The sequence below is a fragment of the Entamoeba invadens genome, assembly GCF_000330505.1.
Source record: "Entamoeba invadens IP1 unplaced genomic scaffold scaff_1105074725183, whole genome shotgun sequence".
Lineage (NCBI taxonomy): Eukaryota > Evosea > Mastigamoebida > Endamoebidae > Entamoeba > Entamoeba invadens.
Window position 1 is genome coordinate 915,447 of NW_004443692.1, and position 12,082 is coordinate 927,528.

The 12,082-nt window shown below is 33.5% G+C and overlaps 7 protein-coding genes across 7 annotated transcripts; 5 read left to right on the plus strand and 2 right to left on the minus strand.

The window, feature by feature from the left end:
• Positions 1–737: 737 nt before the first annotated feature.
• EIN_185070 (hypothetical protein) lies at positions 738–2,362 on the plus strand (the record flags this gene model as incomplete). Its single annotated transcript, XM_004260853.1, has 2 exons — positions 738–920; positions 971–2,362. The coding sequence occupies 2 exons, from the start codon at positions 738–740 to the stop codon at positions 2,360–2,362; spliced, it is 1,575 nt and encodes a 524-aa protein (XP_004260901.1).
• Positions 2,363–2,684: 322 nt separating this feature from the next.
• EIN_185080 (hypothetical protein) lies at positions 2,685–3,665 on the plus strand (the record flags this gene model as incomplete). Its single annotated transcript, XM_004260854.1, has 1 exon — positions 2,685–3,665. The coding sequence occupies one exon, from the start codon at positions 2,685–2,687 to the stop codon at positions 3,663–3,665; it is 981 nt and encodes a 326-aa protein (XP_004260902.1).
• A 113-nt stretch (positions 3,666–3,778) lies between these two features.
• Positions 3,779–4,357, plus strand: EIN_185090 (hypothetical protein; the record flags this gene model as incomplete). Its single annotated transcript, XM_004260855.1, has 1 exon — positions 3,779–4,357. One exon carries the CDS (start codon positions 3,779–3,781, stop codon positions 4,355–4,357), a length of 579 nt encoding a protein of 192 aa, XP_004260903.1.
• Positions 4,358–4,483: 126 nt separating this feature from the next.
• On the minus strand, positions 4,484–5,162 carry EIN_185100 (nicotinamide-nucleotide adenylyltransferase, putative; the record flags this gene model as incomplete). Its single annotated transcript, XM_004260856.1, has 2 exons — positions 4,484–5,046; positions 5,084–5,162. 2 exons carry the CDS (start codon positions 5,160–5,162, stop codon positions 4,484–4,486), a joined length of 642 nt encoding a protein of 213 aa, XP_004260904.1.
• Positions 5,163–6,209: 1,047 nt separating this feature from the next.
• On the plus strand, positions 6,210–7,637 carry EIN_185110 (tyrosine protein kinase, putative; the record flags this gene model as incomplete). The annotated part of the gene is made up of 1 exon (XM_004260857.1): positions 6,210–7,637. The coding sequence occupies one exon, from the start codon at positions 6,210–6,212 to the stop codon at positions 7,635–7,637; it is 1,428 nt and encodes a 475-aa protein (XP_004260905.1).
• A 1,085-nt stretch (positions 7,638–8,722) lies between these two features.
• Positions 8,723–9,652, plus strand: EIN_185120 (hypothetical protein; the record flags this gene model as incomplete). The annotated part of the gene is made up of 1 exon (XM_004260858.1): positions 8,723–9,652. The coding sequence occupies one exon, from the start codon at positions 8,723–8,725 to the stop codon at positions 9,650–9,652; it is 930 nt and encodes a 309-aa protein (XP_004260906.1).
• A 144-nt stretch (positions 9,653–9,796) lies between these two features.
• Positions 9,797–11,128, minus strand: EIN_185130 (meiotic coiled-coil protein, putative; the record flags this gene model as incomplete). Its single annotated transcript, XM_004260859.1, has 1 exon — positions 9,797–11,128. One exon carries the CDS (start codon positions 11,126–11,128, stop codon positions 9,797–9,799), a length of 1,332 nt encoding a protein of 443 aa, XP_004260907.1.
• Between the last annotated feature and the right edge of the window lie 954 nt (positions 11,129–12,082).

Below are 12,082 nucleotides of genomic sequence, written 5' to 3' on the forward strand. Positions count from 1 at the left end.
ACATTGTATCATACTTATATTTAGTATAAACATATAGTATATATATTATAACATTTAGTTTTATTCAAATAATGTCTTAATAGGTATTAACTTAAAAATATAATAAAAAGTTTAACTGAATTTTATTTATTAAATGTTTAAATAAAACACATTTGTAGTATCGAATTGATTCCAATACAATTGAGTGCGTTATGGAATAATTCATTCAACAATACCTGAACTATCTTATATTGATTTTTTTGTTTGTCAGTTCGAAAAAGTTGTTGGAGAACCTCATTTTTTGTTTGTCAAAGTTTAAGTCAAACTAGTGGTTAGTTTTTTATTGTATTTGAAATTATTTAGTACTAGATTATATGAGTTTTAAACAATTATAAAACTCGTAAGAAAAACTCTGTTGTAACAGAATTGGTTTCAAAAAGTCGAGGATGCCGAGAATATAATTATTTTTGACAAACACTTTATCAATACTCAAATGTACAGACGCTTGAGGACAAATGTTATGTATTGAAACAATTTTATTATTATTAAAGGTTATTATTAATGGTTAATCCACTAATGGGACAATAAAAAAATAATCCAATAAATTTATTTTAAAAATATAATAATTTTAATAGGTGAAACTATTTTTGAGGGAGAAATAACGAAGAAATGAACATCAGAAGACAAGCTCGAGAAGACTGAAGACCAAATAACCTTGTTCAAAAGCATTTAATTTTGGATCTTGTTAATTCTTATCGATGTCAACACATAAGACTGAAGGATATGTCAATATCAGAGGTGGAGAGCTAAAAGGACCAAGGAAGTTATACATGAAAATCCACTTGACAGAAATCGCGTTTTATAAAGAACAATTCTCCACTATGACCCCAACAAAAAGACCCATTTTCACGATTAAAATAGCGAACACATTTTTGCGAAAAGTTTGTTAAAACACTTAAAGTTTTTTCAAAAACAAATCATTGACACGAAGAAAGTGTCCACTATGCTCTTTGGAATTGAGAATGAATCAACCACTTTCGAGTTATTGGAAAACGACAAATATTACCAAATATGTTGCGACACAAATGATGAATTTAACGATTGGATTTCATCACTTTCACCTTTGATACACTCGATCGGATATTTTGGGTATCCCCTCTCTGTTGCGGTTGAAAAATCTGGGTGGAAGATCCCACTACCTCTTTACCGGTTTATACCTTTTTTAGAAGACATGGGATACTATCAGACTCCTCAAGTCTTTGACACGAAAATAACAAAACCAGAAAAGGAGAAGTATCTTGCTCTTTTAGAACTTGAGAACGATATTAATACAACATCACTTCCTCCAAGAATCGCATTTCATTTGACGTCTTTATTTATAGAAAGTATTCCAGAACCTCTCATTCAAAGAGACTATTTTGACTTCAAAAGGGAATTTAAATGCGACAGCCAACTTACCCAAGTTGATTGCATCAAAAGAGCATTGTCTGGTTTGAGCAATGAAAACAAAGACACTGCGACTTATATCCTAAGACATATATTCAATTTGTATTCATACTCCGAATGCAACAATTGTAGTGTTAAAATATTATCATTGCTTTATGGCAAGTGCTTTCTGAACAACTCAAAAGACTCTGAATGTGAGAGCATCTTGTTTGACTTTTTCAAACTAATGTTGAGTGAGTTTGAATTCATCTGTGAGGATATGATTGACCATTTTCAGACAATGGGAACACCTCCTCCTTATCCCGCAAAACCATCCAAACAGATAAATGTGTACCAAATACAAGTACAGGGCGCAATTGAAAAATACTTTTTGCAGTTCAGCGAAGAAATTGGGTTTGTTCGAAGTTCGTTTAAAAAGCGTCCAGAACGCAGAGAATCTAAAGATAAAAAGGAGAAACCTGAAAAATTCGAAAAGAAGCGGTCTGGCACGTGGGATGACTCGAGTGATATGTTACTTTGTATTGGAGAACTCGAAGATAAAGATCGTAAGGATTTGAAAAACAACAGTTTGCCTTCGATTCCTTTTGGTGAGCAAAAAAGAAATGAAGTCTTCAAAAGGAAAAACAGTATGCCAAAAATACAAATAGAACCAAAACAGCGAACATCTTTTGGGTTCAAAAAAGTGTATTCAATCACTCGACCAGAGTCCGTGCAAAGAAGTGGAACAATCAGTGTCACAAGTCCAGCGTGTTCAGAGGGAAGAGGAAGCCCGAAACCATTTGAGGTAAAGTCTCCTCGAAAGAAAGATTTTACCTTTAAAGCTCTTTTAAATCGAGGCAAAAAACAAAGGCTAACAACTGAAATTGAAATCGATCAAATTCTCAAGACAAACTCCATTGAGAAGAAAGGAGAGAAATTTTTAGTTAACGCGAAGTAGTTTAACAAGCTAATGTCAATAGATCAAGAATACTACCTGTTGAATACTCTATTTATTTATTAAATACTATTTATTGTGTCTATTCTATTTTAAGTTTGGTTCATGCCATTATATATAATTAATTAATTATACTTTTACCAGAACAGTGAATTGATACATTTGCATTTATCTACCAACCTAACCACTTAAACCTATTTTTTAATAATTATTTATAATTCATTTTACTACTTTCCTTTTCTACTTATGATAAAATAAAAAGGACTTACCAAACAATGGAAAACTCGAGAGAATTACTTCTAACTCTTTTTATTCAGTTCTCTTGATGTCTGAAGAAACTTGCCGACTGAAACAATTTCTTCGGGTGTTGAACGTGCCGACTGTCGACGTTGCGAAACTGCGGAAAATGAGTTGGCATGGGGTGCCATTCAGTGTTCGGAATGTTGTGTGGAAGTATTTGTTCAATTACATTCCCAGTGAAGTTTCACGAGTCGACAAGGTGCTTCAGAAGAAGCGATCCGAGTATCAGACGTACACCAAAATGTTGAGCTACGAATTAACTGAAATTGAGGAGAAAACACTTCGTCAAATTCGATTAGATATCTCTCGAAGCACAACGGAAGTGCCTTTACTTTCGCATAAAGTGGCCCAAAAGACGATGGAGAATGTCTTGTTCTTATGGGCTTTACGGAACCCGGCTTGTGGATACATCCAAGGCTTAAACGATTTAGTCATTCCAATCTTCACTGTATTTCTTGAGGAATACTCCCCTTTGAAAACGCCACAAATCTTCGAAGACATATCAAGTGATGCGACACATAATGTCGAGGCGGATTTATATTGGTGCTTTTCGTCATTGATGATGAATATTCAAGACCACTACACAAGCAATCAGTCACAAATTTTTAAGCAACTGGAAGTCATGAAAAAGGTTGTTGGAGAAGTCGACAAACCTTTGGATGTCCATTTTGAGGAAAACAACATTTTGTTCTTCCAATTTGCGTTTCGATGGATCAACTGCTTTTTGCTTCGTGAGTTATCTCCCGAGCAAGGAATGCGGTTGTGGGATACCTATCTCTCTGATGATGATGGAAATGGGTTTAGTCACTTTCATGTGTATGTTTGTGTCTCACTGATTGAAAAGTACAAAGCAAAGTTGATGAAAATGGAGTTTGCGGAGGCAATGCAATTCCTTCAGAACATTCCAAGTCGGTCGTGGAGTGGCCAAGACATGGAAGAACTCATATCGAGAGCGTTTGTGATGTACAAGACGTTTGAGAAAGAACCTCGATCTGCCGAAGAATAGTGTTAAATTGTGTTCATTTTGAGTTGAAAGTTACTTGAACTATACTTAACTAGTATTATAGTCGATAAAAGAAAATAGAAAGAAAACTAGAAATCAATAACACAAAAGATCAAATGAGACAAGTCTTGTTGCTTTTTGTCTATCTCTTTACAACTTCTTGTGGGGCTGGAGACTTCTGGGTTGTGTGGGGAGAACGCGCGTTCAAAAGGTGTATGCAAATTGACAAAAAGAAAGAGGAGTGCGAGGTGTTGCAAGACACTATTGAAGAGCAACTAATGGAGACGGCATTTCCTCTTTTTCAGAAACTCGATAAGAAGCCCGACGATGTTGTTGCGAGGTCATTACAAGTGCCATATTCTCTTGTCGGTCAAAGAGTCGTTGATAAATATTTAAATCTCCTCGTCACAGACAAAATTGTTTCAGAAGATGAGCTCTCTGGGAAAATGTTTTGGGAAGTCACCATGTTCATTATGGATTGCATTCATGGTGAAGAGCCTCCTGTATGGAAAAAAGTGAAAGAAGATGCTTTTTGGCAAAGGCCTGAGGCTGCTAAATATTTGAAATCGATTGGCGTCGATCTTGCAACTGTCCCCACTGAAGAGAAGAAAGAAACTGTATTGAAAGAAGATGACAAGAAGAAAGAAGAAGACAATGAATGGGCGGAGTTTGATCAATTTAAAACAGATTTATAATTTAATATCACTTTATTATTATAATTATTATTATAATTATAGTTTAATTATAGTTTAATTATAATAAGTTAATTAGTCTTAACTTAATATGTTTCAAATAAAAGAAGAGAACCAAAGACGTTATTCTTATTCCAAATAAAGTTTGTTTGCTTTAATGTAGTCTATGACTAAGTCTGGTACCATATACTTGATACTGAGTCCTTGTTTTACCAAATTTCTAACTTCTGTTGAACTGTGTTGTGCTTGGAAACCACTACAAACAAAAATATGCTCTTTGTGTCGAACTAAAATGGCGTTTTTCTCAACTTCTTTTTCGGGGTTTTCAAGAAGTCGTCGCAACATCACAACACCAAACTCAGAGACCAACTTCTCAAGTAAGACGGGATCCCAACATTTGGGATCTGCCATGTTTGGTAATAAATCGTCTGAACCAATGAAGTATATGTCATAGTCGTTTCCATAAACTTCTCTTTCATGAGACAAGACGTTGTATGTTCTAACGTAGTCCGTCTGTTTACTTTCCCAGTCATCAACTGTAATCCAATCAGATGTTTTTACAGCTTCTCTACACATTGCAACACGATGCGAAGAATGAAGGAGACCATTTTTCCAGTATCTGTCGTTGGCTGGAGAAATGATCCCTTTGTAACAATTGCGGCCGTTGAGTGTAAAGTAATTTTTTGCAATTTCTTATGGTCAGATTTATTATAAATTTTAATAGCAAACCAAATATCAAAAGGTGTAACTCATGGATTGGGTTGAAAGAACCACAACAGACAAGAATGATACTCTTCGATGACTGCATTCTTTATTTTTTGTGTTCAAAAAATGAGTAAAACTATAGAATAACTTCAATTATTAGTTCTTGTGTAATATTGTATTTTTGCTTATTAAAAATTATTTATTATTTTTTGAATAATAATTTATGCCATAATTATTTTACAAACTAATATATATAAGATAAAAAACCAATAATATTATCATTGTTTAATATAGGTTCTGATAATTATAAAAATTACTAATTGTTAATATCAATTTTTTGTTATTATAGTTTAATAATTCAATATATTTCTTTATAATAATCAAATCTATTAGTTTATAACTATCGAATTGCTAAATTATAGTTCATTTTTTTAAACGATTTATTGACTTTTTATTCATTTTAAAAATAATAATACATTTTACTATTAATCAATAAAAATGTATCATATTTTTATAATTATTAAATAATACTAAATAATACATGAATTAAAATATAAACTTTAATTTTTTTTATTTTTTTTTGTTAATAATAATGTGTAATTTTCCGATAATTTATCACAGTTGTTTGTTTAATTGAAATACAATATTAATAAATTTTTTTTTAATAATTTGGATTGAAATTGAATTGTTTTTCTAAATTGTTTTTAATTACAAAATAGTTTTATTTAAAAAAAATAATTAAATAATTTTTTATAATTGTACTTTTGTGTGTAATAAAATATTTTTGGTTTTCTATTACAATACAACAAAAAGACCAAACAGTTTGGGTTAGTTGTCTAATATTTGAATGTGAAACACAGTTCAAACTATTTTTCAAGCAAAAAAATGTGTATTAGTAATTTCGAACAATCAAAATATTAAAACCATTCAAATGTTTTTCAATTATAATAAAACAACTATAATCAAGTAATTATCCAAAACAAAATCCTTTAAACAAGACAAAAAAATATCCACAGAATCCAACTGTTTACCCAACAAAGTTGAGCATTATGTCAACATCTAGAAATGAAAAAAAATACAAATTATCAAAAATTAATTTGATGTAATTACTTCTTCGTTTTTTGAGAACTTATAATACAATACACATTATATGCAATCCTCACCTTCATTCTTGAAAGTGACCGACGTCAGCTTCGACCCCAAAAAGGACAAACTTGGGTCGGGTTCCTTTGGTACAGTATATCGTGGTATAGTCATGGGACTTCCTGTTGCTGTTAAAGTTCCCAACAAACAAAAGTTGTCCTACAGTGAGCGTCGAGACTTTCTGAATGAAATTGGCGTTTTGAAGAAGGTCTTCCACCCCAATATTGTTCTTTTCATGGGTGCTTGCACTGAAAGCACAATCATGATCGTTTCAGAACTTATGGCTGCGGACTTAGATGCACTCCTCTATCGACCACAAAGTCTTCCCGAGTCTCTTCGGATCACACTCACACCTGCTATTAAGTTGAAATTGTGCAGTGAAATGGCTCTTGGGGTGAATTGGCTCCACAGTGCAATTGGATTAGTTCATCGAGACTTAAAACCAGAGAATTTTATGGTTGATCGTTACATGACAGTGAAAGTCACCGACTTTGGATTCACAGTCTTCCCTGCAGATGTTCGTGGCTCTGACTGGAAAGGAACGCCATACTATATTGCCCCAGAAGTGGCTGATTATAATGAAGTGTCGTTTGCTGGGGACGTCTATGCTTTGTCGTACATTATGTGGCAAACGTTCACACAAAAAGATTTGTACCCCGAGTACGACGACTTCGACATATTTGCTGAGGACATTTTACAGGGCGGGAAACGTCCTGAGATCGACGACTCTGTCCCAGAGAAATTTGTCCCGACGATGATTAAAATGTGGGACGGTGACCCCGACAACAGACCAACAGCCAAAGAAGTGTTGGACGAGTTACAGAAAGTATCTCTGGACATATCGCTGAAGTCAGAGAAGGGTATTGAATTCTGGAAGAAACATTTCTTCAATGCCAAAACCGGTGGTTTGGAGCTTGAAGTTGAAAAGAACGACTTTTTCAATGAAGTTGCAAAGGAAGTGCAAATCACATTGAAGAGTGAAGAGAAGCTCCACAACATCTTCGAGTCGAAAAAAGTCCTTCCTGAGAATTTCCAGAAGACGATCGACTTGTTTGGCAATTACTTCCAAGACAAGGGTTTGATGGAAGACCTCAATGAAATCTGTACTAAGGACTATTTCGCGTTCGATATTACACGTGAAATTGCACAAAGCTGGTTGGCTAATAGAGTCGATGGGTTCTTTATCGTAAGACTCTCGTCGAAATCACCAGAAGCCCCATTTGTTATTTCATACAATTATAAGGGGGAGTGCAAACACAATAGATTGACGCGTATCTCTTTCGACGGCGAAGAAAGATACAAAACAAAAAGCATCGTCACCGGTAAATTCGTCACTGGGAAAACAGTGCCGGAAATCGTCGAAAAGTGCATTAACGAAAAGATGATATCCGCCGTCTGCCCACTTGAAAAGGCTGCACAAAACGCTTATTCGTAACTCATTTTAATTCACTCATTTATTGTTACAACGTGTTGTAAATTATCATATTATTTATATTCATTAACTGTACTAAAATTATAATTAATATAATTAACAAAATTGGGTAATATAAAATGTACCAAAATATATAATATTGTTATTGTATATTTTTAAATTTTTTCATTGTAAAATAAAAAAATACTAAATATAATACAGTTTAAATAACAAATAAAAATTGTGTAATTTACAACTTACTCAATATCTTTGATCTTTTTTAGAAAAAATGTCATTTATTTCTATTCTCGATTTGATTAACTATAAAAACCAGATGACTTTTATAAAAAAATAACTGTTTTAAGTACATAATAAGTCTTAACTTACATTAATTAGTTTAATTCAATAACAAAAAAACTTTTTTAGATATTATGGATTTTTGAAAGCAAAATTTTTAATTAAAATTTTATTAATATTCATGGGTATTAGTTCAGAACTAATTTGAAAAAAAACGAACAGGCAAATACAACTTTTGCTATCAAAAAACAGCAAAAACGATTTATATATTCTTTTAAATGCATATTCTCTTAACTTGTCGGTGTCTAATTATTGTTGTAATTAACCCATTTTTTAGCATTAAATCGACCCATGTTTTATAACTATTTAGATCGTATACATAATCACTCTTTATGGTTTTATTCCAACATCTCATAAAACAAGTGAAATACAGGTCGTATAATAACTTAAAACTTCCCATGTCTTGTAAAAAAATTTTTTAATCTATTTTTACAATAAAAAAAGCCTCCAATTCCGCACTGAATTTCGGGAAAAAACAAATTATTTTTGTGAAAGGTTTACCTGAAAAATGCGATATTACCTGGCCGTTAGAGGTCATTTTTCTTTCTTATTTGTCAATTTAACCTCAAAAAAAACGCGTTTGTTAAAATTTCGTAACAATGCCACAATAATTCCACAAACCATTCTTATAGTTGTACTTTTGACATTCCATTTTCCCAATTTTTTAACTAACGCTTTTAGTTAAGTCAAAGTACCTCCAAAACGACCGGCTGTTAATAAATCAGACGAACTCCTCTTTTTATTCAATTCACATGAACTTCATCAAAATGTCCTATTCTCTTTTTGAGTGTCTTCACTCTTATTCGATTTCAAGTCCAAAGCAACTCAGATATTTAGCAAAAAGAAGCTACAAGGGCGACTTGAATCTCATTGTCAAAAAGATCAAGAAACAACTGAGAGACGAGTTCTCCTATGACATCTTCAAGAGTCTCATTCTTTTCCACTACCTTTGCAGAAACGGTAGTCCACAAATCTTTAACGAAGTCGAGCAAATATCGTATTACAACAAGAACGCCCCAACTAAAGTATTCCAACCCGACAATTCAAAATTTTCATATTGGGCCGAGAGCTATTCCACCGTCTTACAACAGAGTTTGACGTTCCATAGAAAGTATCAGATATTCACTGGACGATATAAAATCCCACGTGGTGAAACACTTCCGGAAAACTTCCAAAATGTCGACATCATTGCTCAGATGGAGACCGAGTTGTTTACTATGTTCAAAGCATACACCGACTATATCGGTGCTTTCTTCGAGAAGCAGACAAACAACAAAATCCTTCAACAATCCATCGAATTGGCCGTGCAAGAAGTAATGGATTTGTACTCGACTTTAAACGATATTGCAAACTACAAAGCAATGTTATTGCAACGGAGAATCGACACGTCCAATTTGCATTTCTGTAAACAAGAAATTGAACACATTAAGAAGACGCTTGAGACGCCGTTACTCAGTATCCCAAAAATCAAAGACATTCCCCCTATCAACCACATCAAGTTGGGTACTTCAGAATCCAAAATATTCATGATGTCCTACCCACTCCCTCTTTCACTCCAAAATGAGGTGACATCTCCTTTGCCAACCAAGCACAAGAAGCACCACGGATCACATAAAGAAAAGCGCCCCCGATCAAAAGGAACTCCTTTGATCAATTTAGACTGTGCCATCCTCTTAGACTGAGGGATGGTGTTTTCTTGTTAATTTATTGTTATACTGCTTACTTATTATTTACTTATAATAAGTAATAATAATAATATAATAAGCACAACCATAACAAAGACTCTAATAAATAACGAGTTACTTTTAACTATAAAAATTGCCGTGTCACAACAAGCTATCCATAGTGTTGAGAAGGTGTTTAGCGTAGACGTTCTTTCGGAGCATGACAACATTCTTCTGAATGAAGTTGGCGTTGAACTTTGTTCGATCATCTTTGTTCATGACCGTCAACATCCTTTGGAGGACATAATTTGCAAACGGGTTTTTCATCATCGAGACGACACTATCTGCATTACACGAGAAGACCTTCCCAATCAAGACCCGTTGCTTTTCCGATGATCCAAATTGAACGCACTTTTCCATCACATTTGATGAAAATTTCATTAAAGAACTCTCACAGAAGATGTCTTGCACCTCACTAATAATTTCATCGCGAATGGGTTGACTCCCAAACTCGAGCAAATGTTGGATAACATAATTCCCAAATTGGTTCATCGAAAGGACTTGTATGTTCCCCCTCACTTTATTGTAAATGATTGTATTAATGGTGGTGTCGCTTTTCTCGATCAATCGTTGAATGACACGACACCCGAAGCCATGAGACGAAATTAACTCGATGTCGTCTTTGATGATGTCGATAACTCTCCCACCGCACCCGTCGTACTTCTCAACAAACTTCTGGACAACATGGTTGCCGTTTTGGTCAACTATCAAATCGCGGACTTCACCCTCGATTTTTTGGAAGAGCTCCTCTTGTTGTTCGCTGCTCGAGTATTCGACTATCTTCTGGATGACTCTGCAGCCGTACATGTGCTTTGACAACATGATGATTTTGCATTTCACTAAATCTCTGACGTACTGTCGATGCTTTTCGACACCAACTTCGATGAATTTCTGGACGACATAATTGCCGAAGAGGTCCAACATAAGGTCAAATAAGTCACCTTTCAAACTGTCGAAGATTTCAGTCACTTCGTATTCCTTTGCTGTCTGGAGAAATGCTTGGATACGACGGCTCCCTTGTTGTTCTTTGCACAAGTCAGCAACGGTATAATTGTTATTGATGGTGTTCCTCATTTGGTTCGGGTTGGACGACGAATTTGCGTGTTTGTAAGTCGGTGGACTACTGACGATTTGTTTGACTCTTGGAGACATCGAGTTGAATGACGGAGATATACAACTGGGCGACGCGAGACCGACAACGTGACGCTTTTTTGGTATGAAGGGTTGAGCAGTGTATATCACGTTGTTGAGTGGAGCCGAGTTTGCACGGGTCATGTCGGCGGCAAGGTCAAGAATTGGTTTTGTTGTGTAGTCGTTCTCGGGAGGGTCATACAACAAGCTTCTAAGGGAAGCGACGTCTTTCTCAGTGTCACCGTCTTCTTCGAGTAGACTTAAAACACTTTTGAGTAGTGGGGATTCAATTGACTCGGACATTGAAACGTGTCTGGAAAATAAGATGGAAGTTTTTAGCAAAGAACGGGTTTTACTTAATTTGACTCATAATAACAAATCCCAAAAAAATGATGTAATAAAAACCCAAAGAACACATCTGAGAAGGGTTTCTTCTTTTTCTTTTTTTTATTAATTTTATTAAATCGTTTCTGGTTTCATATTCATTTCTTCATTAAATAAAAAACAAATTGCCCATTAACACAGTCAGAGTTTTTTTCGGTAAGATATTTATGTTGATTTATCTTGTATTTTGAGAATTCTATTTTTGTTTTTACATTTTCAAGTTCTTCAAAGTTCGATAAGTTGAAAAAGGGTTGGTACTGTTTTGGGACAAGTTCAAACACAAGAATTAATTCTGGGGTTCTATTGTTATTTTAATTAAAATAAACTATATTTATATTTTATAAAACAACATTCTAATGATAAAGAACCAAAAAATAAGTACTTCCTAAAAATATATTATAAATTCTGACGTAGTAACATGATACTAGTTTATTATAATAAAAAAAATAACAGATTTGGTACAAACAATAGTTATTAATTTCGGTTAAATTAATATAAACTAATAAACAATGTTAATAATAATTAGAGTTTTGTATTTGAAGGTTATTACATAATAAACTATTATTTTAAGTTTCAATTATTATTTCACAATAATAAAATAAAATAGACAAACTATTCTGAATTAAAAAACAATAAAACAATAAACATGTTAAAAAAAGTGACGAATGTGATAAAAACTAAAAATGCAGTTTTAGTGTCAGTTTAGTAAAATTCGTTCGTTTTAATCAAAAATGAAACAATGAATTAACCCCCCTTTTCGTAATATTATAATTATTTTTAGTTTTTATTTAATTCTTTTATTCTATAAAATAAATCATTAATTTCATATTCTTCATTAATAGTATACACACTTACCACAATTAAATACAGTGT